The sequence below is a fragment of the Anoplopoma fimbria genome, chromosome 16, assembly GCF_027596085.1.
Source record: "Anoplopoma fimbria isolate UVic2021 breed Golden Eagle Sablefish chromosome 16, Afim_UVic_2022, whole genome shotgun sequence".
Classification (NCBI taxonomy): Eukaryota; Metazoa; Chordata; class Actinopteri; order Perciformes; family Anoplopomatidae; genus Anoplopoma; species Anoplopoma fimbria.
The window spans coordinates 20,561,271-20,583,894 of record NC_072464.1 but is presented as its reverse complement, the minus strand read 5'-3'; the positions used below and the strand labels follow the sequence as shown (position 1 = coordinate 20,583,894).

Here is a 22,624-nt window from a genome sequence, read left to right as displayed (position 1 = left end):
TGCATGTGAGAGTCTGACACATCCAGGAGTACAGACAGCTCTTTATGGGTTTCACATACACCCCGCACAGATGTCTTTGTTGTCGTGTTCGGAGCTGAAACGTTACCCTCCCCACAATATGCTCCACCGTGGACGTTTCAATCCGGACTACAACTGACAGCACGACCGGCTGCTTCACACGTGAACCTAATAAAAAACACTTTCCCTTCCACTCTGGAGATTAATCTGACTTTTCTCTGCCGTCTCCTCTCACTGTGACTCTACTTCATCAACACACACACACACATTAGTGGAGAGGAAGCATTTTGTGACATGAAGCAGGAGGAGGTGTAATTATTTGGAGGGGAAAGGATAATGGCCGTCATTCGTATTCTCACCGTGTCCCGGCAGAGAGACACGAAGGCCGTGGCTGGCACGTTCCAGACTTTCCGATTAAAGAAGCAAGAAAATATCATTCATCAAATACACTTTTTCATCTTTAGTCGTCTCTATTTCCAGGTGCAAAGCAGGCACATGTGGTCCTTTTATACCCCTTCACATCAGCAGACTTCACACACATGTTTTATTCCTCCGGGATCCTAATCAGAAACATCCAAGCGTTTCATAAAAAATAAAGAAAAATCGTAGAAAATAGAAAAGAGACGTTTTCTTTTATTTTATTGGGCCGCTCTATAGGTGCCTCTTTGTTAAGGAGTCACATCTGTGTGTTCAGCATTTCCATTAAAGAGCCAGACGTGAAACGTGGACAACAGGGATGTGCTGGAGGGTTGACAATACCACTTCTCACTGGCTCCTCCACCGTGTGGTGCTGAGGTTTGAGATCGAGCTGTCGGCACATAGTTTACTGAGAAAATATGAGAACAATAATGTCAATTGGGCCGGAGCGCTTAAACAGTTTAACAGTCGGAACACAGTCACTGACACAATGATACTCCTCAACATGAGGGTTAAACAGGAAGGAACTGGTTTTATATTTCTATAACATTTCAGTGAGTGTTTTATTCAATACAGTTTAATTTTATTCAAGTGTCTGTAATGGGGCCTTATGTTATAGCTGAACATTGTTTTTGGACCACGTTTAAGACTTAAATGTCCATCGTATAAAATATAAAATCTGTATTTCTGAGGTAACAATCAACAGACGTATGGTGACAATGACAAAGAGGACAACATTGTCTCAATTTGTGGTGCACTAAGAATGCTTGAAAATTCAAATATGTCTGGAAAAATCTCTTTGAATCATCCAAAAACAATTTGTTTATTTAAAAATAGTCCTAATTAGTCTGAATAGTCCCACTCATTTTATTATGAATTAAACCGCTTTGTGCAACTGATGTCCTCCATCCAACCGACATGAAGTCTACTTGTGAAAAGCCGAAATTGAGTTGTTATGTTCGCTAGGCATCAGCCTGCGGGGAGATCATGCGTTCAGTTGTATGTGCGTGGGTTTGTATCCGTCTGTCCACGGCTAATCTCGCAAACTACTGGACCCATCCACCTGATATTCACAATGCTCATTTATAACTCTTTGCTCAAGGGCCTCACATGGTTGTGGTGATTCACAATTTAATTCAATTAAAGCTGGCCTTATATCTCGACTTTTTCAGGCCACATTTTGGCTCTTTGTTGCTGCTCAAAAACTGACATCCATGTAAAAGTTTGGTCTTATTTATAACTGGAGCATCTGCATGTCAGATTTGTTATGCTTAAATACAGTTAGCCACGATATATAAGATGAATAAATCCTAGTTTTTGTTGTCTAAGCCCCCATCTTGATTCTTGAATCTTGTAAGGAAGCTGGGAAGGACAAATGAGCGAGATTTAATTTAGGGAGTAGGGAGACACACCAGGTGGGGATCTAAACTCTGTTGAATGCATTTTTCTAGTATAAAATGGATATGATAGACCTGATACAATTCTTTATTGTTTGTCTCTATCTAAACATTTTCTCTCTCTTTCTCCCTCTCTCTTTCTCTCTCATTTAAAATTAAACATCAGGCCTAATAATCTGAGTCTATGTATCGGTGTTTGTAACCCGTTGCAACTGGAAAAACAATGTGTTTTACAAACATTGTCAAAGAGCTAAACAATCAGTGACCACTTGGAATTATCTTCCACTTATTTACTCTTTTAAACATTCACATTTTGCCCTGAAAAGCCTTTTTTTCCCCCACTTTCAGTTTTAATTTATCCAGATTATATATCAATACTACCAGAAAAAAACATTTGTCTGTTAAGACAGAAGCTCTTTGTGAAGTCCAGTCTTTTGCTGCCCTCTGCTGACAAACCACAGTCGTCTCTGTATCTCACAGTGAGGATTCACATAGAGGAATCTCTGCTGATCAAGCAGTGCAGGAACAGTGTAACTTCCTCTACACTCATATATTCTGTAACACTGTTTGTTTGTCTCCTGCTGAGTCTTGGATAAAACCTCGCACAAGAAAAAAACACACAGCACCAAACACAACAATGTGCTCTATTTCTAAACTTCACCTCCCACACAAACACACACGCTGTCATGGCATCATATACACCCTCCCCTCCGTCTCCAGTCTTTGTGCATGTGTGTTGTGCTGCCTCACATGTCCACCTGTCCACCTTCAGACCTTTGCACCATAATCAGCTGTCAGCCTCCACAGCTGCACCTCATCACCTGATTGATATAAAACTTTATTGAGCCACAAGAGGCCGATTTAAGAGTTGAAACAGCACAAGACACAAAGACTGGTGGACATATATTTGTATGTAATTTAATGCTAAGATACATTCTTGTGATATTGGTAGTCAAATAAGCATGTTTGTATAGTGTTCTACAAATCCTATTATGATAGTATGTTGAAGACAATAATATGAGAAGAAGCACGACAAGCAAAATTACAAAACACGAAATTGGTGTAGCATTGGACAATAATAACGAGATTTTTTTTGCCATGTTACAATTGGTTAAAGAAAAAGGGTTGTTTTCCATATATATATATACTATAAATAATGACACACATTAGATTATTTTTTCTTTTTTCGGATCGTCAATAAAAGAACAAGAACAAAAACCTCCAATGAGTGTCTCATTGAGAAAACTAATGGAAGGATGGAGAAGACTTGGTTAACTAAGTATTATTACATAAATGCATACTTAAAGGTCTTGTTTGAGCTCTGAAAACTGATTCCAGACCAAGACTTGTTTAGGTATTGTATAAAAAATTACTTGGAATTTGGAGTCAAGCTAGTAACCTCATTTGCATCCTTCCCTCCCTTCTTCTCCACCAAGTCTCTTCCATGCCTGTAGGGACTGGGATGTGCTAGTGTGGGTCTTTAGTTCACTTATTCCATTAATTGGATCAAATGAGGATTAGGATTAAAAAAGATGCAGGTAAGATTAACCCACTAGAAGGGTCTCAATTTATTGTCAACCCACCTGCAAATTTGCATTGGAAAGATGTTTGTAAATCACATTTTATAGCTAATTTAACAAAGAACCACATTTAAAGAAAATCCAAGTCAATAACTTGTTCTGACTGTACAGGTAAGAAAATGTATTAAATGCGTCTACTTTGGCTTTGGAGCCACCATCTGTGTAAAAGCACTGAACTAAAATATGTTTCCAAACTGAGCTATAACATTAGATGCTTCAGTGTATCAATACTTTGATCCCACCAGCCCGATGACAACACATTACCAGCATCTCTCTCTCTCTCTCTCTCTCTCTCTCTCTCTCTATAGATAGATAGATAGATAGATAGATAGATAGATAGATAGATAGATAGATAGATAGATAGATAGATAGATAGATAGATAGATAGATAGATAGATAGATAGATAGATAGATATGTGCACACCATTCAGCATGTGCAAAGATCAGCTCTTAACTGGTTGTAACTGAACAACCACAAGAGGGCAACAGAACCTGCAGAATACAAACGTACAGCCAGTGCTTCTGTTTCCTAAACTACAAAACTGATATTGTGACCCTCTAAGGAGGGACAAATCTTTCATTCTTATTGTTTCGGCATCAGATGTTTTTTTTATTATAACAGGCTACTGTATAAACTCCATACAGGCCTGGTTATTGAGAGCCAGAGCCCGGAGGCTGACGGGCTTTTCTTGGCATTTAACAACTCAGATTTACTTTTTTTATTATGTTTTAGAACAGACTCATCTGCAAGATAGGCGCTGCACTTATTTACAATGTACTTCGATAATGAAAGTATCACAAATAAAAGATTTTCTAGTGAATACTATCCAACTGATAAGACCTGGAGCCAGACAATCGTATCAACAACAATCGAACAAAGTCTGTGTTCTAATCTGGTAAATGCTAAATAGCTGAGGAGAAAGTTTTTAAGGGCCCTAGTGCACTCTATCATTATTGACCCTAAATAACTTACTGTTGCTTTTATGTTTGAAAGTAATAGTGTGCTGCAGGGATGACATGTTTTTTAAGGCCAACCCGAAAGTTAGCTTTGCATTAGTTCACACGACAAAAAGCAAATGAGAATGTTTCCATTGGATAGTTTCCAAACTATGATAAGTTTATGATACTTACATGTTTTTGTTCACAAATGAACAACACTTTTATGATTTTTGGGGCGTGAATGCAATTGGGAGAAATAAAACAAACGCCACGGTTGCTTGAGCGCAGTTTGTAAAGACATTTTGTATTCTCATTTAGCGACTTGTTAGCACCGGCCTTTTGAAGACACTTAAAGGGTTCAAAGTTCACAAGAAGGGTTTTGACATACACTGACATATTTTATACCGTAGTCCAAAATGTTAAAATCTCGTAAACTCGTGTTAACCACAGATGTTATTTCACTCATCTTATCAAAAGCACATAAAAGAACACATTACATTTCATGACAAGGATACATGAGCTGCAAAACATGAGCTGTTTTCCGGGTTGTAGGACTCATCCTGCTAGCTCGGGTTGCAGATGTGCTCAGTTTGTCGGTCTTGACAGATTTAAAACTCTCTGAGCTAGCTACCATTTATCATATTGTCACATGATTAAATAGGAACATGACATTGGATGTCGACATACATATTACCCAGATTCATTATTGCATATTTGTATTTTAAGAATATACCAAAGAAAATAAGAAATTGTTAATTTATTGGATATTCTTTATAGTTAAGTTATAGTTTTTTATAGTTTATGTAGAATAAATGTAATTTTGTTTAACCCTTTCATGCATGAATTATGACAACCTCAGTCAGGACTTTTTTTTACCAAGTGTTTTTATTGCTTTTTAGGCATGAAAAACAAGATTTGAACTTTATTGTTTTTTTAATCCAGCTTTTTCAAAGAGATTTTTACATGTCCACTCAGGTGGACAGCATGCGTTTTTGTTTTCAACTGAAGAAATATGTATTTAACAAACAAATGAATAGAATGATATATAAAGATGTGAAAACTATAAAATAATATATGTATATACAAAGAAAATGTGCAGACTATCTTTTATAATAATTGGCAAAGCACCCAGGGCACAAAGCCACAAGACACTGCATACAGATGTGCTTGGTTCTTCGTGTGCATGCAGCATCACGGCATCTGTTTGCATTTGCTTCAGTATGGGATGATGCAATAGCGTTCACTGTAGTGGCTGATGTGCAACTATGCCATCAAAACCCATGCATATACAAGGAAACAACATTTGAATAGCTGTCCACTATAGTGACCTCTATGCATGAAAGGATTAAGATTGCAACTGACTATATTACAACAATTTGAGGGATTACATATTGCAAATGTTTCATTTATTAGTAGATGTTATTAAAAAGCAGTTATATACCCAAAATTGCATTCTAACCCTCCAACAAATGCCAATTCGCGTCTCACACATTGTTGTAGCCCCTATATTCATCATTGCATATTTGTATTTTAAGAATATACCAAAGAAAATAAGAAATTGTTAATTTATTGGATATTCTTTATAGTTTAGTTGTAGTTTATGTAGAATAAGCATTAGTTTGTTATAGATTACAACTATGCCATCAAAACCCATGCATATACAAGGAAACAACATTTGAGAGGAGACACTACAACAATGTGTGAGATGGGAATTGGCATTTGTTGGAGGGTTAGAATGCAATTTTGGGTATATAACTGCTTTCTAATAACATCTACTAATAAATGAAACATTTGCAATATATAATCCCCCAAATTTTTGTAATATAGTCAGTTGCAATCTATAACAAAATAATGCTTATTCTACATTACATTACATTACATTACAGTCATTTAGCAGACGCTTTTATCCAAAGCGACTTACAATCAGTAGTATATTACATATCATTCACCCATTCACACACTGATGACAGGCTACCATGCAAGGATTAAGATTGCAACTGACTATATTACAAAAAATTGAGTGATTACATATTGCAAATGTTTCATTTATTAGTAGATTTTAATAGAAAGCATTGTATACCCAAAATTGCATCCTAACCCTCCAACAAATGCCAATTCGCGTCTCACACATTGTTGTAGCCCCTATATTCATCATTGCATATTTGTATTTTAAGAATATACCAAAGAAAATAAGAAATTGTTCATTTATTGGATATTCTTTATAGTTTAGTTGTAGCTTATGTAGAATAAGCATTATTTTGTTATAGATTACAACTATGCCATCAAAACCCATGCATATACAAGGAAACAACATTTGAGAGGAGACACTACAACAATGTGTGAGACGCGAATTGGCATTTGTTGGGAGGGTTAGAATGCAATTTTGGGTATATAACTGCTTTCTAATAAAATCTACTAATAAATGAAACATTTGCAATATATAATCCCTCAAATTTTTGTAATATAGTCAGTTGCAATCTATAACAAAATAATGCTTATTCTACATTACATTACATTACATTACAGTCATTTAGCAGACGCTTTTATCCAAAGCGACTTACAGGAAGTAGTATATTGCATATCATTCACCCATTCACACACTGATGACAGGCTACCATGCAAGGATTAAGATTGCAACTGACTATATTACAAAAATTTGAGGGATTACATATTGCAAATGTTTCATTTATTAGTAGATTTTAATAGAAAGCATTGTATACCCAAAATTGCATTCTAACCCTCCAACAAATGCCAATTCGCGTCTCACACATTGTTGTAGTGTCTCCTCTCTCATCCTCCCCACAGTGTGACCACACGGCCCTATATTCATCATTGCATATTTGTATTTTAAGAATATACCAAAGAAAATAAGAAACTGTTCATTTATTGGATATTATTTATAGTTTAGTTGTAGCTTATGTAGAATAAGCATTATTTTGTTATAGATTGCAACTGACTATATTACAAAAAATTGAGTGATTACATATTGCAAATGTTTCATTTATTAGTAGATGTTATTAGAAAGCAGTTATATACCCAAAATTGCATTCTAACCCTCCAACAAATGCCAATTCCCGTCTCACACATTGTTGTAGTTTATGTAGAATAAGCATTATTTTGTTATAGATTACAACTATGCCATCAAAACCCATGCATATACAAGGAAACAACATTTGAATAGCTGTCCACTATAGTGACCTCTATGCATGAAAGGATTAAGATTGCAACTGACTATATTACAAAAATTTGAGTGATTACATATTGCAAATGTTTCATTTATTAGTAGATTTTAATAGAAAGCAGTTATATACCCAAAATTGCATTCTAACCCTCCAACAAATGCCAATTCCCGTCTCACACATTGTTGTAGTGTCTCCTCTCTCATCCTCCCCACAGTGTGACCACACGGCCCTATAGTCATCATTGCATATTTGTATTTTAAGAATATACCAAAGAAAATAAGAAACTGTTCATTTATTGGATATTCTTTATAGTTTAGTTGTAGCTTATGTAGAATAAGCATTATTTTGTTATAGATTACAACTATGCCATTAAAACCCATGCATATACAAGGAAACAACATTTGAGAGGAGACACTACAACAATGTGTGAGATGGGAATTGGCATTTGTTGGAGGGTTAGAATGCAATTTTGGGTATATAACTGCTTTCTAATAAAATCTACTAATAAATGAAATATTTGCAATATGTAATCCCTCAAATTGTTGTAATATAGTCAGTTGCAATCTATAACAAAATAATGCTTATTCTACATAAACTACATTACATTACAGTCATTTAGCAGACTTACAATCAGTAGTATATTACATATCATTCACCCATTCACACACTGATGACAGGCTACCATGCAAGGATTAAGATTGCAACTGACTATATTACAAAACTTTGAGTGATTACATATTGCAAATGTTTCATTTATTAGTAGATTTTATTAGAAATTTTATTAGAAAGCAGTTATATTACCCCAAATTGCATCCTAACCCTCCCATCTCACACATTCCCGTCTCACACATTGTTGCAGTGTAAGAAGTGGAGTCTCTGCAGGTCCCAGGTCTCCTCACACTCACCACTAAAGCTCCTGTGCTGCTCACAGCAGTGGGAGGAGTCTGAGGGAGTGGGCCTGCCCTGCGCTTTTAATACAGATGCGCTCTGCCTTCAGCCACCAGAGGAGAGAGACGGACCAGACTGCACCATGACTGCACCCAGCAACACCTACGATGTGATAGTGGTCGGAGGAGGAATATCTGGTAGGTGTATCACAGGTTCTCTTTACTATGGAGCAGAACCAGAATGGTCGAATCCCCTCCAAACCCCTTCATCCAAAAGAAAACCTCCTCCTTTGGAGCTGCGCTTTTGTCCACACAACTGTTGCACAAGGGCTGCTCGGGTGTTGTTGACAAGAAGAGGGGAAGAAAACCAAAGAAGGATTGCAATATATGTGATAATTGCAGAGGGTTAAAGGGATTGTTTATCTTGTCGAAAATGGTGTAACATCCATTACGCGTCTCCACCGCACCGCTGCATATCACCGCGTTAAGTAACAGATAATCAGCCAGAGCATACTTTGTATTACATAAGAGGAGGAGTGGGTGGTGGTGGTGGTGGTGGTGGTGGTGTAGGGGGGATCTGTGAGCCTGATATGACTTCATGTGCATGCATGCTTCTCTTAATGCTCCATACTTGTTTTGGTTTGGTCTCTCAGCCAATTAGAGATGTGTCTGCCTCAGCATCATTTGTTCTACTTCCAGCAGCTGATATGTGCAGTACAAGGGATGCAAACATTGCTGATGATACTGTTTCTTCTTAAAAACATGTCATATGTATAATGGGCCATTGCATTTGGATGTTAATAATTGGATGGCTGCAGTATCTCCCAACAATAACAGCATTAGTACTATTGTGTCTTCTGGTTTCTGGTGTGAATACCAAAGATTCTGCAGCTTCCTCTGCAGGCAGGGTTGTACAATGTGGAGAAAAATCAAATATCATAATATTAACAGCCTAATACTATGATTATTGATAATGCAATGAGGTTTAAAGGGTTGAGCATTTGTGCTTTCACACAATATTGACGCAATGCATTTTTTTATGTCAGTAACGAGGATATAATGGCTAAGTGGGTGAAGGCAAATCATAGAGGATCTACCAGAAAACTACATTATTTTACTGTAATGCAACCTTTAAAACCGTTACAGACATTATATGTGCTACATGAGGATATTACGATACACAAAATCTAAGACAACATCTAATCTCATCTCACAATATCAATATAATATCAATATGTTGCCCAGCCCTATTTGAAAGCACACCGTCTTGTTAAGTAGCACTTCATTTAATTTGAGGAATGGGGGGATGAATGTCCCTTTTGTCTTAATTACAGACTGTCTCTGTGTTTTGCCAATAATTCACAACATCACAGATCGCTGTCACCTCATGAGTACAAGAGGGTTCCCACGCCCACGTTAATGTGATTGTTCCCGTCAAAATGTAGCACAGGCTAAATGCATTTCCTTCTTTAGTGTGCAATCCTTCAGTTTCATGTTTTTTTTTTACCCTGTGCAACATTATGTCTTTGTTTTTAGTGGGGTGTGATTTTTTTTTCTTCTATCTCATGAGACTTAGAAAAATAACTAAATCTGAGCAGATCTATTATTCTGTAGTTGCAACAGAATAATTAGGTTAAAGTGTTGGAGATGTTGATTTAAGTGTGTGTGTGTGTGTGTGTGTGTGTGTGTGTGTGTGTGTGTGTGTGTGTGTGTGTGTGTGTGTGTGTGTGTGTGTGTGTACATGTGTGTGTTGGATCACAGAGTTGCAATGTGGTATCACACAACTTGAGCTATAAAGGCAGCTACACTCCCTACAGCTACACTTATAGCTCTACAACTCAAGTTACAACCCTTGTGCAGATGAGCAGCCAGTCTTTTAGGGTCAAAGTGCAGCTGGAGGATTTAAAGACCGTCAACTTGTTGTGTTGAGGATATTGTTTTGCCTGAGAGAGATTGAACCAAGAAGAATGTGTGGAATAAAAACATAGATAGAGTGACGTAGTCCCCGTTGACTCACCCATTGGTTTGTGAATTGACCTTTTGAACCCTGGAGTTCTTGGTTTTGGCTTTCAACATCTTGTTGTTGTTTTTTTTGCATCAAGAAATGACACGAGAAGGTGACGCTAAATACAACAGAACACTGAATAAGACTTTGTTAGGCTTCCAAAACAGGACATCTAAGTTGTATGAACTGAAAACACACTGTGAAAGTTGTAGTGGTAGCAACGTGTCAATCACAAGGTAGCCCTGCCCTAAAGCATATCGGGATTTATGGTCTATTTGACTCTAAATGGGATAATAATTTACTAAATGAACATCATGCTGTATTGAAGACGAGAGAGATTGAGACCATAAACTCATGTTAACAATGTTTACTGAGGGAATAAATCAAGAGAGAAGTAGAGTCATTTTCTCATAGACTTCTATACAACCAGACTTGTTTTTGCAACCAGAGGAGTCGCCCCCTGCTGGCCATTAGAAAGAAGGATAGTGCCTTTAATGCAACTTAAAGGCACTTTCTTTTTGGCTTCACTCTCCTGAATTGTACCCGTCCTTTTCTGTTACCCCCCCCTCCGCCGGGCCGCTGACCTCTTCCTATTAGACTGACGGGTCAATTGACTGCTGGCTTTGCCTGCACATCAGTCTGTGTGTCAACCAGTGAAGAATGTAGGTCAGTGTCAGTTCAAATACCAGTCAAACAGGCAAAACAAATGCCACAGAAAAAAACTAAAAGTTAATTGAATAAAACTGGCAGACAGCCCCCCTCTGGCCCTGCCTCTCCCCACCTCGTGTCACATTAGGGTCTCGTAATTACACCATTTGTTTATACTGCTGCCCTTTACTGGCCTGCAATGAGGTCCACATATAACAATCAATGTCTAATCAGAGGACAGATGAAACATGGAGGTAGAAGGAGAGCTCTGTCCTCCCCTGTGCTTCTCTCTCTCTCTGCATCACCCTCTCTCCTGAGAGGTTTGTTTCTCCGTCGGCCTGCAAATGCAATTGTCATTTTCCTGCCTGCCAGCCGCCCACCGGCTAAAGAACCGCGGGCCTGGAGGGGCAGCGAGCACTTTCTGAGAAAAAACATTAAACACTTGTGACAGCCTGTTATCAAACCAGCAGCAGAGAGGATGCCGAGGGGGGGGAGGAGGGACGAGAGTGCAGAAAAACAGAAATAATGGCGACGAAAAGGAGGGAACCACTTATTCCTGTTACGTCTCAGCAGCTGTGGATGTGAGAAAATGGAGTGAGGCGAACTGGGGAAACAAAGAGAGGACAAAGGAGGCAGAGTCTCTGAGAATTGGGGAAGAGAGAAAGAGAAACGAGTTGTTTGTGAGGAGAGTAGTTAGGGAACTGGAAAGAGGGTGGAAGTGTTGAAACACTGTGCAAAAAAGTGACTGGTTGTCAGGACTTTTTGCTCCTTTACTTGACCCAGCCCATCATGCAGGTATCCCCAATGAACTGTGCAGTAGATGATTTACAGAACATGGCTGCACTTGCTGGGCTGTGGCCTTATAAACAGTCTGCTGGATTCCTCCTCTACACAGACCATCACCCTGAGAAGTCGGGCCGTAAAGTTAATTGTCTGTTAAATTAGAACATGCTTTATAGAAATAAAGGACCTGTACCCTTGAGGACGTCTTCCATGCGTGCAGTGACAAATTACATCTGTGTACAGTCTTAACTTTAGGAAGGACTTTTATTATTTGTCGAATGGCTTATATGCACAGTTGTGTTGGTTTGCAGCTCTATAACCCTCTTTAATGCAGCTAGCTGACAGTGAAGGGCACTGGGTTGCCAGATTGCAGGCCAGGTATAAAAATAACCTTTTTTCCTGCAGAAAACACACAAAGTTGGCTCCTCTGCACAGCTCCTATCAGCAGCACTATGGGGGTTAAAGTGACACCGTTTGACCGAAAAATGTAGCACTGCCTTGGCGTAAGGGACACGTCCAAATCCTATTTATTTTTATTTTATTTATTTGAAAGGGACAATTCACAGCTACATAACTGCACCAGTTAGCTATGAGCTAAATTACATCTGCAGTCAGAGAATAACATCAAGAAAATGAACCCTGAACAACATTAAGGCCTCACAACAAGAACCACACGATTTCACAATATTAAGACACGTCAAGTGTTTGCGTTCATTCGTGATGATGACATAATTGGGCTGACTTTAGCCATGATTTCATCTTGATTTTTAGATAAGTAAATACTGATGAGCTCCAAGAGTTTGCTTCTTTAATAAAGAAGTCTGATCTGCCAAACTCAGTGGATCTGTGCTCTATCACCTTTTGTTGGTACTCATTAAAGAACACCAAACATGGCGACATCAGATACAGGTCTAAACGAGTTACTAACCTGAGCAGTCACATGATCAGACAGATTGTAAATAATATGACCGTTTTGACAGATAAGCGATCATGTTTTTTTGGGAGTAAAACCAAAACGGAGTGCATCAATAATGTTGCTAATAAATGCATTAATTGCACAGACAAAGTATTAATCTATACAAGCACAAAGAGTAGTGGAGGTGCAGTGGTGTGTATTGGAGTGAATGTGATAAAACTGTTGCTGCTCTGAGTTCACGCTCATCCGGGTTGTAAAACAGGTCAGTTGTATATCCTGAAGCTTCAGCCCATGATGGGGCTTGTCAAGACTTGCATAGTAAACAGAAAGCATGTCCACTGTTCTACACGGCTCAGAGTTGTTTGTACAGTAAAGTAACAGGGCTTCACACACAGGACATAGAGACAGAATTGACAATTAGCTAAGTCCCGCCCATCGAATGCAGAATGGCCAATCATAGCGTTGTAGATTTTCTTCATTTCCAAGGTGGTTTTATGGCTTTAGAGCTAGTCATGGTTAAACCTTGTGTATTATTGATACTGGTTACCCTGAGAGGTTGACGGGGAGACATTTATTCGTAAAATCCTGTGAACCTAACATTAGCAGAGACTGTTAGCACATCGTTAACTAGCGTAAGCACTTCTAAGCTAGGCTATCTTCTGACGGTATACTGAAGTATACACATGCTGTCCTTTGCTTTTTAACGATAGTAACAGTAAATAAAGGCTTTGCAGGAACAGCGTTGTTCAATAATTTCATTGTCTTCTGTCTGGAATCCCCAGCTGATGAGGTGGTTCAATTTCACACCGTGATGTGTAGCTTTAGCTTATTTCTTTATCTTTGTAACCTGTTTTCAATGATGAATTAGTTTGACAACCTGCATATATCCTTCAAACACATATTGTAGATCCTTCTGTCTGCTTCTTTGTGAAATTTTTGTTTTTTTGTTTTTCCATAATATAGATAGTTTTAATTTAGGGAGTGCAGTTAGTGACAGTGTGGACTCTATGGTGACGTAGCTCTGACAGCTTGTAGCAGCGGGGGAGATAAAGGAAAAAGATATAAAGATTAAGGTATTCTCAAATACGTACTGATATTCTGATTTGGTAAAATGGGTTTGAGACTGGAAGCAACTGAGTTAAGAAGTATGGAAATCAAACATGGGTGTTTGTCAAACAAAATACATTTTATTGGGGTTGTATGAACCTTCTCTGACAGCTTGTCTTAGTAACATCAACATGTCTGCAATCCCAGAACACCACTTTCTCCGTCCAGCTGTGCAAACATGGGGACCTGTTGGCTGAGCTGCCACATATAATCATCAGATGGACTGCTCATGTTTGTTTCCATTTGTAATTTTCTGCGTGCCTGCGCCTCTGTGTTTGTCTTGTGTGGAGCAGGTAAAGCCATGAGAACTGTGCAGCTGTAATCTCAGCTGTGTTAAAATTATTAATGATGACACTGATTGTGGTGAAAAAAACACACGAAGCTGATGGATGTTTGCGCAACACCACAAGTCCTCATCTCTCTGTGGGAAATGTTCCTATTTTCTCTTTCTGTTCAGTGTTTGTTGGACCAAATTACTGTTCAGCTGTTATCAGATTTAATTTCTGTGAGCTGCACTGAATGTTTGTATGAAGGTAAACTGTAACATTTTATTATTTCCCCTCAGTCACATTGCAGCTGATGATGGCGATACACTTTTTTGATTTGTCAGTTTAACGGAATAATTGGACATTTTGGAAATGTGCTTGTGTGATTTCTTGCAGAGACTTTAATGTGCAGATAAATACCACTCTTATCTCTGTTTAACACATGTTAAAGTACACTGTGGTTGGTAATCCTCAAAGAAATATAGAGAGGCCTGTTGAGATGTCGGCAACCCAACAGACATTACATTACATTACATTACAGTCATTTAGCAGACGCTTTTATCCAAAGCGACTTACAGGAAGTGTATTCAACATAGGTATTCAAGAGAACTACTAGTCACCAGAAGTCATAAGTGCATCTCCTTTCTTAAACAAGCATCTAAGAGCATAAACCAGAGCAAAAGTATAGTGCAGAGGCAAATTACTACGAAAACAATAATTGCAACAGACTAATACGAATACAATAAGTGCTACAAACTAATACGAATAGGATAAGTGCAATAAACGAATACAATAAGTGCAACGAACTGATACGAATACAATAAGTGCAACAAACTAATACGAATGCAATAAGTGCTACGAGGAAGGCTCAGGGTAGTACTTCATGAAGAGGTGAGTTTTCAGCCTGCGCGTCAGTGGGGAGTTCATTCCACCACTGAGGGGCCAGGACAGAAAAAACCTCTGAGCGACGGGGCAACCAGTCGCCCCGAGGCAGCAGAGCGAAGTGGTCGGGCGGGGGTGTAGGGCTTGACCAAGGCCTGGAGATAGGAAGGAGCTGTTCCTTTCACTGCACCAGAGGCTTAAACTGGATGCGAGCTCTTACAGGGAGCCAGTGTAGAGAACGGAGAAGGGAAGTTGTGTGGGAGAACTTGGGGCGATTGAACACCAGACGTGCTGCAGCTTTCTGGACAAGCTCCAGAGGTCTGATGGCCGACGCCGGGGCTCCGGCAAGTAGTGAGTTGCAGTAGTCCAGGCGGGAGATGACCAGAGCCTGGATGAGCACCTGCGCCGTCTCCTCAGTGAGGAACATGACATGACATGTCATGTAACACAGACCTTGTCTTGTTACTTTTTGCGTGCCATTTTTTTGCAGTGTCATAACCGTTCCAATTTATACAACCATTGTGATCGTGATTACATGCACAAAGTTCCTAATAGATCTAGCATTTTTATTTTGATTTCATATTGCTCAAGATTGATGCATTTAACCCCAAAATCCGCCCAAACTCACTCTCAGCCAGGCCGTGGCATGTTGAGTTCAGCTGGAGCCAAGGTGAGGGATAGAGAGCCTTTATTTAAAGTAAGAGTTCTATTTAAGTTTGAAAAATCCACAGTGGAAAATATTTTTTCTTAAATAAAAGTTTAAAACGAAAGACGAGGGCAACTTAAATAAAACTTAATTAAAAGTTTAAACTCTTTTTAAAATGTTTTAAAACGAATAAACTCATGATGTTCCTAAGGTCAATGAGTAGTTGTGATAAATAATCATAATGTTAATATTGACATATTGACAAAAATGATCGCGATTATGATTATTCTGATTTTTGTCATAATCAAGCAGAGGAGGAGGGGAGGCCTCCAAAAGACCATGTGACCAGGAGCCTCACAGGACCGTGATCCGGCTCTGGTCCGGCACACAACCCCTCTATAATATGGCGACCTGTCAGCCAAACATATTCATCTAACAAGAATCAACTGCTTTTTTAGATTTGTAATATTCTATCTGGTGATTAGATGAGTTTTCATGTATTAAATGTTCACTGAAAAACTCAAATGTATATAATTACACATCATTCTGCTTTCAGGCCAACACACAGAGAACAATAGTTACTCTCCTGTCCGCTCTTTCTCACATCTGTCTGTCTGAATTTCAATCCCTTGTCAATATTGCTCCTCAGCTTGTTGCCAGTAAACAGCCAATCAGTGTTTCCGCTCTGAGAACATGAGACAGGGAAAATTTGATTGCTGCGTGCCTCGTAAATGTCTTCCCCTCTGGATCAATATGGAGCCTTATAGGGTTCCCAATTCAAGTGACTCACTTGTCACTCAGTAATGGATTTTTTTGTTTGGATTCCAGTGAAAATAACACTTTGCTGAGGTGCAGACAAAAAAAATGTCATATACTGACTGTATTTAGCAGCTTGGCAAGCATACTTTCAGAAGGCAGAACAGCAGTTGTCAAATGGTTTGTTGAGAGATTTATGTGTTTTATTCAACAATTTCCTGTCAGGGGGAGCGTAATGTGACTCCTCCAAGAAGAACGTGTTCGTGGAAATAGTGTTTTATTTACACATTCAGCTCTCGGGAAGCAGGGAGTGTATTGAATTTCGGTAGAAAGAATATGTGAAATAGCAGACAGTAGATATCTCCACATATTTGGGTCTTTACCTGATGACACATCCACCATGGGAAAAAGCACCACTCCCTTATGTGTCGAGTGAATGCAGAAATTGCTGTGGCTTTTGATTGTAGCTTGGCTATTTAAAAATGATGGGTTGGTGCAGAATGTCCCCTGTCCTGATAGCAACGATTCTCTCCGACCAATCAGTGGTCTCCAGTGTTTTAACCTTCAAGTATTGACTCAGCTCACTTTGAATGCATACACTGCAGCTGAAGGTAAATAATTGATTTAACCTGTTTGTGCATCCGTTATCGTTGCAGCGGTGCAGCTTCTTAGTCGCTTTAACCACAGGACCCTTCATGCAAGGAACTAATCTATTCTGTTATGATTGGTTATCGAAGGTTGCCTATTGGTCAGAAAAAAATCTAAATTTGTATCCCTAATATAAGGACAGTCAAGAAGAATAAGTGCCATTTCACATGTGGATTTGCTGTTGGATTCTGAGCTGAAGGTGCACGTCAACTCTCATATGCTGTCAGTGAAGCCTGCTAATGTGATTTACACTATCACGAATGGGAAACACTGGGGGACAAAACATGGCAAGAGCAATTGGAAGTGAAAAGACGAATGACAGGTGAGCAAGACGTGGAACGAGGGGAAAACAGAGGGAACCGAGCGGCAGTGAAGAGAGAAAAAGGCTTAGACACATTTAAGTTATGACATAATCAGGCTGACAATCAGAAAACAAGAAATTGGGAACCAGACTCCTGCAGCTGTAGACACTGAATCCTGTTCAGGGTTGCAGGGGGCTGGAGGCCATCCAGTATCCCAGAATGCACTGGGTGAGAGTTGGGGTAAAACCAGGACAGGTTATCAGTCTGTCACCATACTAACATGCTTAACATCCACTTTATTACCTGGATTTTCATGAACAAACAATTAACTTGGCCACATCCACACTGTTGAGGATAAATGTGAAAACAGTTCCCACCTCCTGACACTGAACATTTTCAAAATGCTCTCAAGGAGATCTGCTCCAATGTTACCTCAGATGGACCTCCTCAAAAAACTAAATCATTTATTTAAACATTTGAGTGTTCATATTGAGTTATTGTCAAAGATTGGAAGAGATTCAGTGCAGGCACGCACACACACACACACACACACACACACACACACACACACACACACACACACACACACACACACACACACACACACACACACACACACACATGCACACACTCAGTAAAAAAATGGAGTTTGTTCCTGCCAAGTGGCTCCATCTTAACAATTACTGTTGTCAAGGAAACAGTGTCTGCCCCTATTTCTTTTTTCCAGCACATAGGGCAGAAGATGAAAAGGTGTGTGTGTGTGTGTGTGTGTGTGTGTGTGTGTGTGTGTGTGTGTGTGTGTGTGTGTGTGTGTGTGTGTGTGTGTGTGTGTGTGTTTACAATGTTTACATTGTTGATCCTAAACTCACTCCTGACTGTATCACATGTTGTGAGCCAGTGAAAAATACCGTTTGGTTTTATTTTTTTTCCTTGACAATTAGGTCAACCAGAGCCCCAAGGTTCTGTGGTGGAGAGGAGAGGAGCAGTGGGGGGGAATCAGGGGAGAGGGAGAGATAAAGAAAAAGATAGCTGAGAAGAAGAGAGGCAAAATAGTAGCAGAGAGATGGGAGGATAAACCCAACTGCAGTAAAGGGAGAATCAGAGGAACAAATCCACCTACAGTACATGATAGCACCATGGTTTCCATAAATTCAATTTGTGCTCATTCTTTCTGTCTTGTTTGCTTTAGATAGTGCACATAATGCAGCAGCCATATATTGCACAATGAGCTACAGGGACTGACTCAAAAAGTAGTAATGCTGAAATAGAATTACCCATTAATGAAGCGACATTTACAAAGGCCACAACTTACTTTAATTCAGTTTTTTATAAAGAAATATAATCTTTACTTGCAGAAAAGGTTTGTAAAATGAATGCCGTAGGAAAAAGAATAATTAAACACACTTTTTTACGGAAATGAAAAAGAGATGAGAAGATATAAACGGACTCACAAAAGATGAATTATTAGCAGCTCAGTGAACTTCATGTTTAATGAGCTCAAAGCCTCAACTCTCTCTCTGCCTCCTGCTTGGTTCTGTGAGATTGTCCCATTTGAATTTGGCATTTCTTTCTTTGTGCACATACTTTTTGCCGGAGACTTTCAGGCGACAACTTAATATCCAATACACCTGCACAAATGAGAATTGTGTCCCGTAGACGTACAGTACAATCAACCTCACTTATCATATCTCCTCCTCCTCTCTCTTGTCTGATCCCTCCTTAAATGCATACGCACAAAAGGCAAGAGATGCACTGCTGAATGCACACCAGCTGCTCCTCAGATGACAGGAAGACTGCGCTTCAAGGCGGTCATATCTGTTTGATAAATATCAAGCCATGTCTTTAGGTGCAGAAAAGCCTCTGACAGCAAAAGGAAATGTGGCTCGTATAGCGAGGAGAAGAGGAAGAGGAAGAGGAGAAATCTGTGTTCTCTCTCTCTTTTGATTCTCAGTGCTTTCCAACAAAGACTGGTCAACCTTTTTTTTTGAATCCATTTGTAATCCCCTCAGGCATATTTATTTCTATGGCTCGGGGGAAAAATTGGAAAACAATTAAGGTTATTTAAACCCATCTTTTATTGTAACCCCCTTTTGAGGTTTTAAACACTGCAGACACACAAACTCAACCTGGTAAATGTCAGTGTGAGAGGTTTGGAGTGTGTGGTATGCATGTTTTCTGGAGTCACTGTGTAGCAGCAGCACATTAAACAGTTGTTTCTTTTGTTTGGATTCTTACTGGGACACATTTTCATATTTCTGCAAGAAAAGTCCTTGAATTGATGCATATAATGTCATATTCTTCTATCTGTGTTTATGTTTTTCTGCCTCCCTGCTGCATGAGTTGAATTTAAATCTGCCCCCCTGTCTCTCTGCTGAAGTTCACTTCGGGATAGCATGCTGATTTTTCCAGTAGTGCAGGTCATTCCTCCTCTTCATTTAATGGTGGGGGCAATGAAGATAGACAACAGGGGGCTTTGTCTGGAGTCTTTGAAGTGATGAAAGCTTTTGACTGATCTATTTGTCATTTTTATTAAAATAATGATGTCTCCATTAAGAAAAAAAACAAGCTTCCTGATCAAAGCGATATCCCAACAGGATGCTACTTTTTGCCGTGATTGCTGTAGGCATAAACAAGAGAATCAGACAGTCACTCTTTGTTTTCCAAAGACAAGAGACTGACCTTTGGAGCTGAGTGCAGGTAATAGCATCAATTTAACCGGTGAAAGATTTGTGAGCCTCCTCTTGTCAGGGCTAATGCTGTGTCCAAAGCCTGTCAGGGTTTGGTGTGTTTGTACAAGGAGAGCAGGCAGACGTTGGGTAACACGGGACAAACTGTGTTTAAACTTAAACAAACTTTGCTAGGTTCAACGGAGCTTTGCGGGATTTGGAAGGAGAGAGTTAGGGGGCTAAGATGGGACGGTGAGAAAGGAATTCAGGAAAACATTTGCACAGATGTGTGTGCCTGCTGAGAGTGGAGCTCTGAGGTGTTCAGGCACCAACCAAAAGTTCATTAATGGGCTGTTTTTCATGGTTTGGGCAAGGACCCTAAGTTTCATTGAAGGGAAATATTAATGCTACTATCATAGAATGGTATTTTACAGTGCTTCCGACTTTGTTGTAACATTTTGAGAGGAAATAATGAAATGGTTTTAATAGAAGTTGACTAGCCTATACAGATCTCTGGCCTAAACTCATCCAACACCTTTAGGATGAAATAAGGTGCTATTTCACGTCCCCCTGGTCCAAGAAGTAAGCGTCCCAAAGATTTTTCCTACAGACAAAAGGTGTCTAACAGTTGAAGGACTTTTATGGCTTGTGAACACCTAGTTGAACCATCAATATTAACAACTGTTGAAGGTTTCTAAGCAGCAACAGCAACAGTTGCAGCTGTTTCTTATTGGTTGTGTGGAAACCAAGGACAAGGTAAAAAATTTGAATTTTGAAAGCAAGCCTGTGAGTGAAGAAACTTCATAGAGAGTCTCTTTTGCATCTTTGGGAAGACTCAAATCAGAGGAAATCAAATATTTTGCAGATTAACAGTGAGTGGCATCCTGCAAGTAACCACTCATCTTCATCTTATATAAATCTCTGTATCTATGCTGTTTCTATGCTTTCAAATGTCTGCTGCACTGACCTAGTCCAGAGCTACGGAGCCATGTGCTGCACAATAATCCTCTCCATGTGTTTGTCCATGCCTAAGTTTCTTTACGTTATGTCTTATTGAATTAAAGGTATGGCAGGGATAGTGAGGTCAGTGTGTGAAAAGCTGTTGTTCTGTCATAGACTCTGTTGTGGGTCAATCAGTCAATCAGTTTATGTGAAAGTCATGTTCTGCTCATTGTGCTGCCCTTTCGTTTTGTTCACATGATCAGCAGGTCAGCTGGTTTGTAATTTGTTGTGGAAGAGTTTCTCCCCCTCTTTCTCTCTGTAAGGATTTCCCCCCGATCTCCCATCTTTACCACAACTCTCTCAATATCAAGTCATTCCAAAGGCAAACGTTAGGTATTTAATCCTTTACATAATGTTTTTTCACAAGAGACGTGTAAAAATAAGAAAAAACACACGCTATGAAATCAAAAAGAAACACAAATCAAACAGATCTTCATTTTTCTAGTCAGATTTCAAAAGATCCTTAGTTAACCAGCACAGCCTCCCAAAAACATGAAGAAATATTTATTTTTAAGGAAAGGTGTGGCACCTAGCCAAACTATCATAAAGTTTTTACAGACCTTATCCAGCCCTTGTGTGGCTCTACTGCGAAAACACTACAGAGGGAATTAAGACTAAAGAAAAGAGTAGCACCTCAACAAAGTCCCACATTTTTCACATTCCAAACAGACACCAGCGCATGACAATCACGCACAATCAGTAAACGGGAGTAATCTTGGTATGTGTGGGGAAGGAAGTGTATTGTATGGGCCTTTACTCACGTCCCTGTTTCTCTGTCTGCCTGCAGGTTTGAGTGCAGCGAAGCTGTTGAAAGCCAATGGATTGAGCCCTGTGGTCCTGGAGGCCAGGGATCGGGTCGGTGGTCGGACCTTCACTGTGCGGGTGAGACCAGGAGAGCTAACACTACTCCAGATGCTGCTTTAAAAACAATTTTTGGGCAGTTGAATTCTGTTGTGCTGTAATTATTAGTAATATAAATAACCATTATGATAATACATTTTATTTCTATTGCACCATTCATACATAAAATGCAGCTAAACTGTTGACAATAATGATTCAAATGTAAATATTCATTTAAAAAGTGGAGAGAAGTAAAATAATGAATGAGCTGTAATTGATTCATTCAGTGCATTGCATAAGTTGAGCCTACTTATAATAAACCTTCCACAAACTGCTCTGCATCAGGAAAAGGTCTGACATTGACAATTTTATGAAAGTGATACCAAGATTTTCTAGTTGATGATAACCGGCAGATTTACTGCCTGCAGTGTAAGGTACTCGGATAGTGTAATGAACTTTAGGTACATGTCTTGACTTTGTCCTTTTGGAGCGACAACAAGGACCACTGTTCTTGTTCAGCTTGATAAATATTTGGGTCATGAGTAAATTTATGATAAAGGAAAGGATGAGGCAAGAGGGAGGCAAGTTATCAGGATCAACAGCTATGTAGAGTTGGGTGTCATCTGCATAGCAGCGTAATCGATAATGGGATAGTGGATGATTATAGTATTGTTTCAACATATAAAGACTGAAAAGTAGTGGACCCAGGACGGAGCCTTGTGGTACTCCTCTGTTCT

The 22,624-nt window shown here is 39.3% G+C and overlaps 1 protein-coding gene across 1 annotated transcript in view; it reads left to right on the top strand.

The window, feature by feature from the left end:
* The first annotated feature begins 8,546 nt into the window (after positions 1 to 8,546).
* Positions 8,547 to 22,624, top strand: part of mao (monoamine oxidase) — a 30,923-nt gene continuing 16,845 nt past the window's right edge. The window contains exons 1-2 of the mRNA XM_054615671.1: positions 8,547 to 8,618; positions 21,835 to 21,929. Coding sequence (XP_054471646.1) covers positions 8,564 to 8,618; positions 21,835 to 21,929 — 150 coding nt within the window. The 5' untranslated portion in view covers positions 8,547 to 8,563. The remainder of the gene's footprint in view (positions 8,619 to 21,834; positions 21,930 to 22,624) is intronic.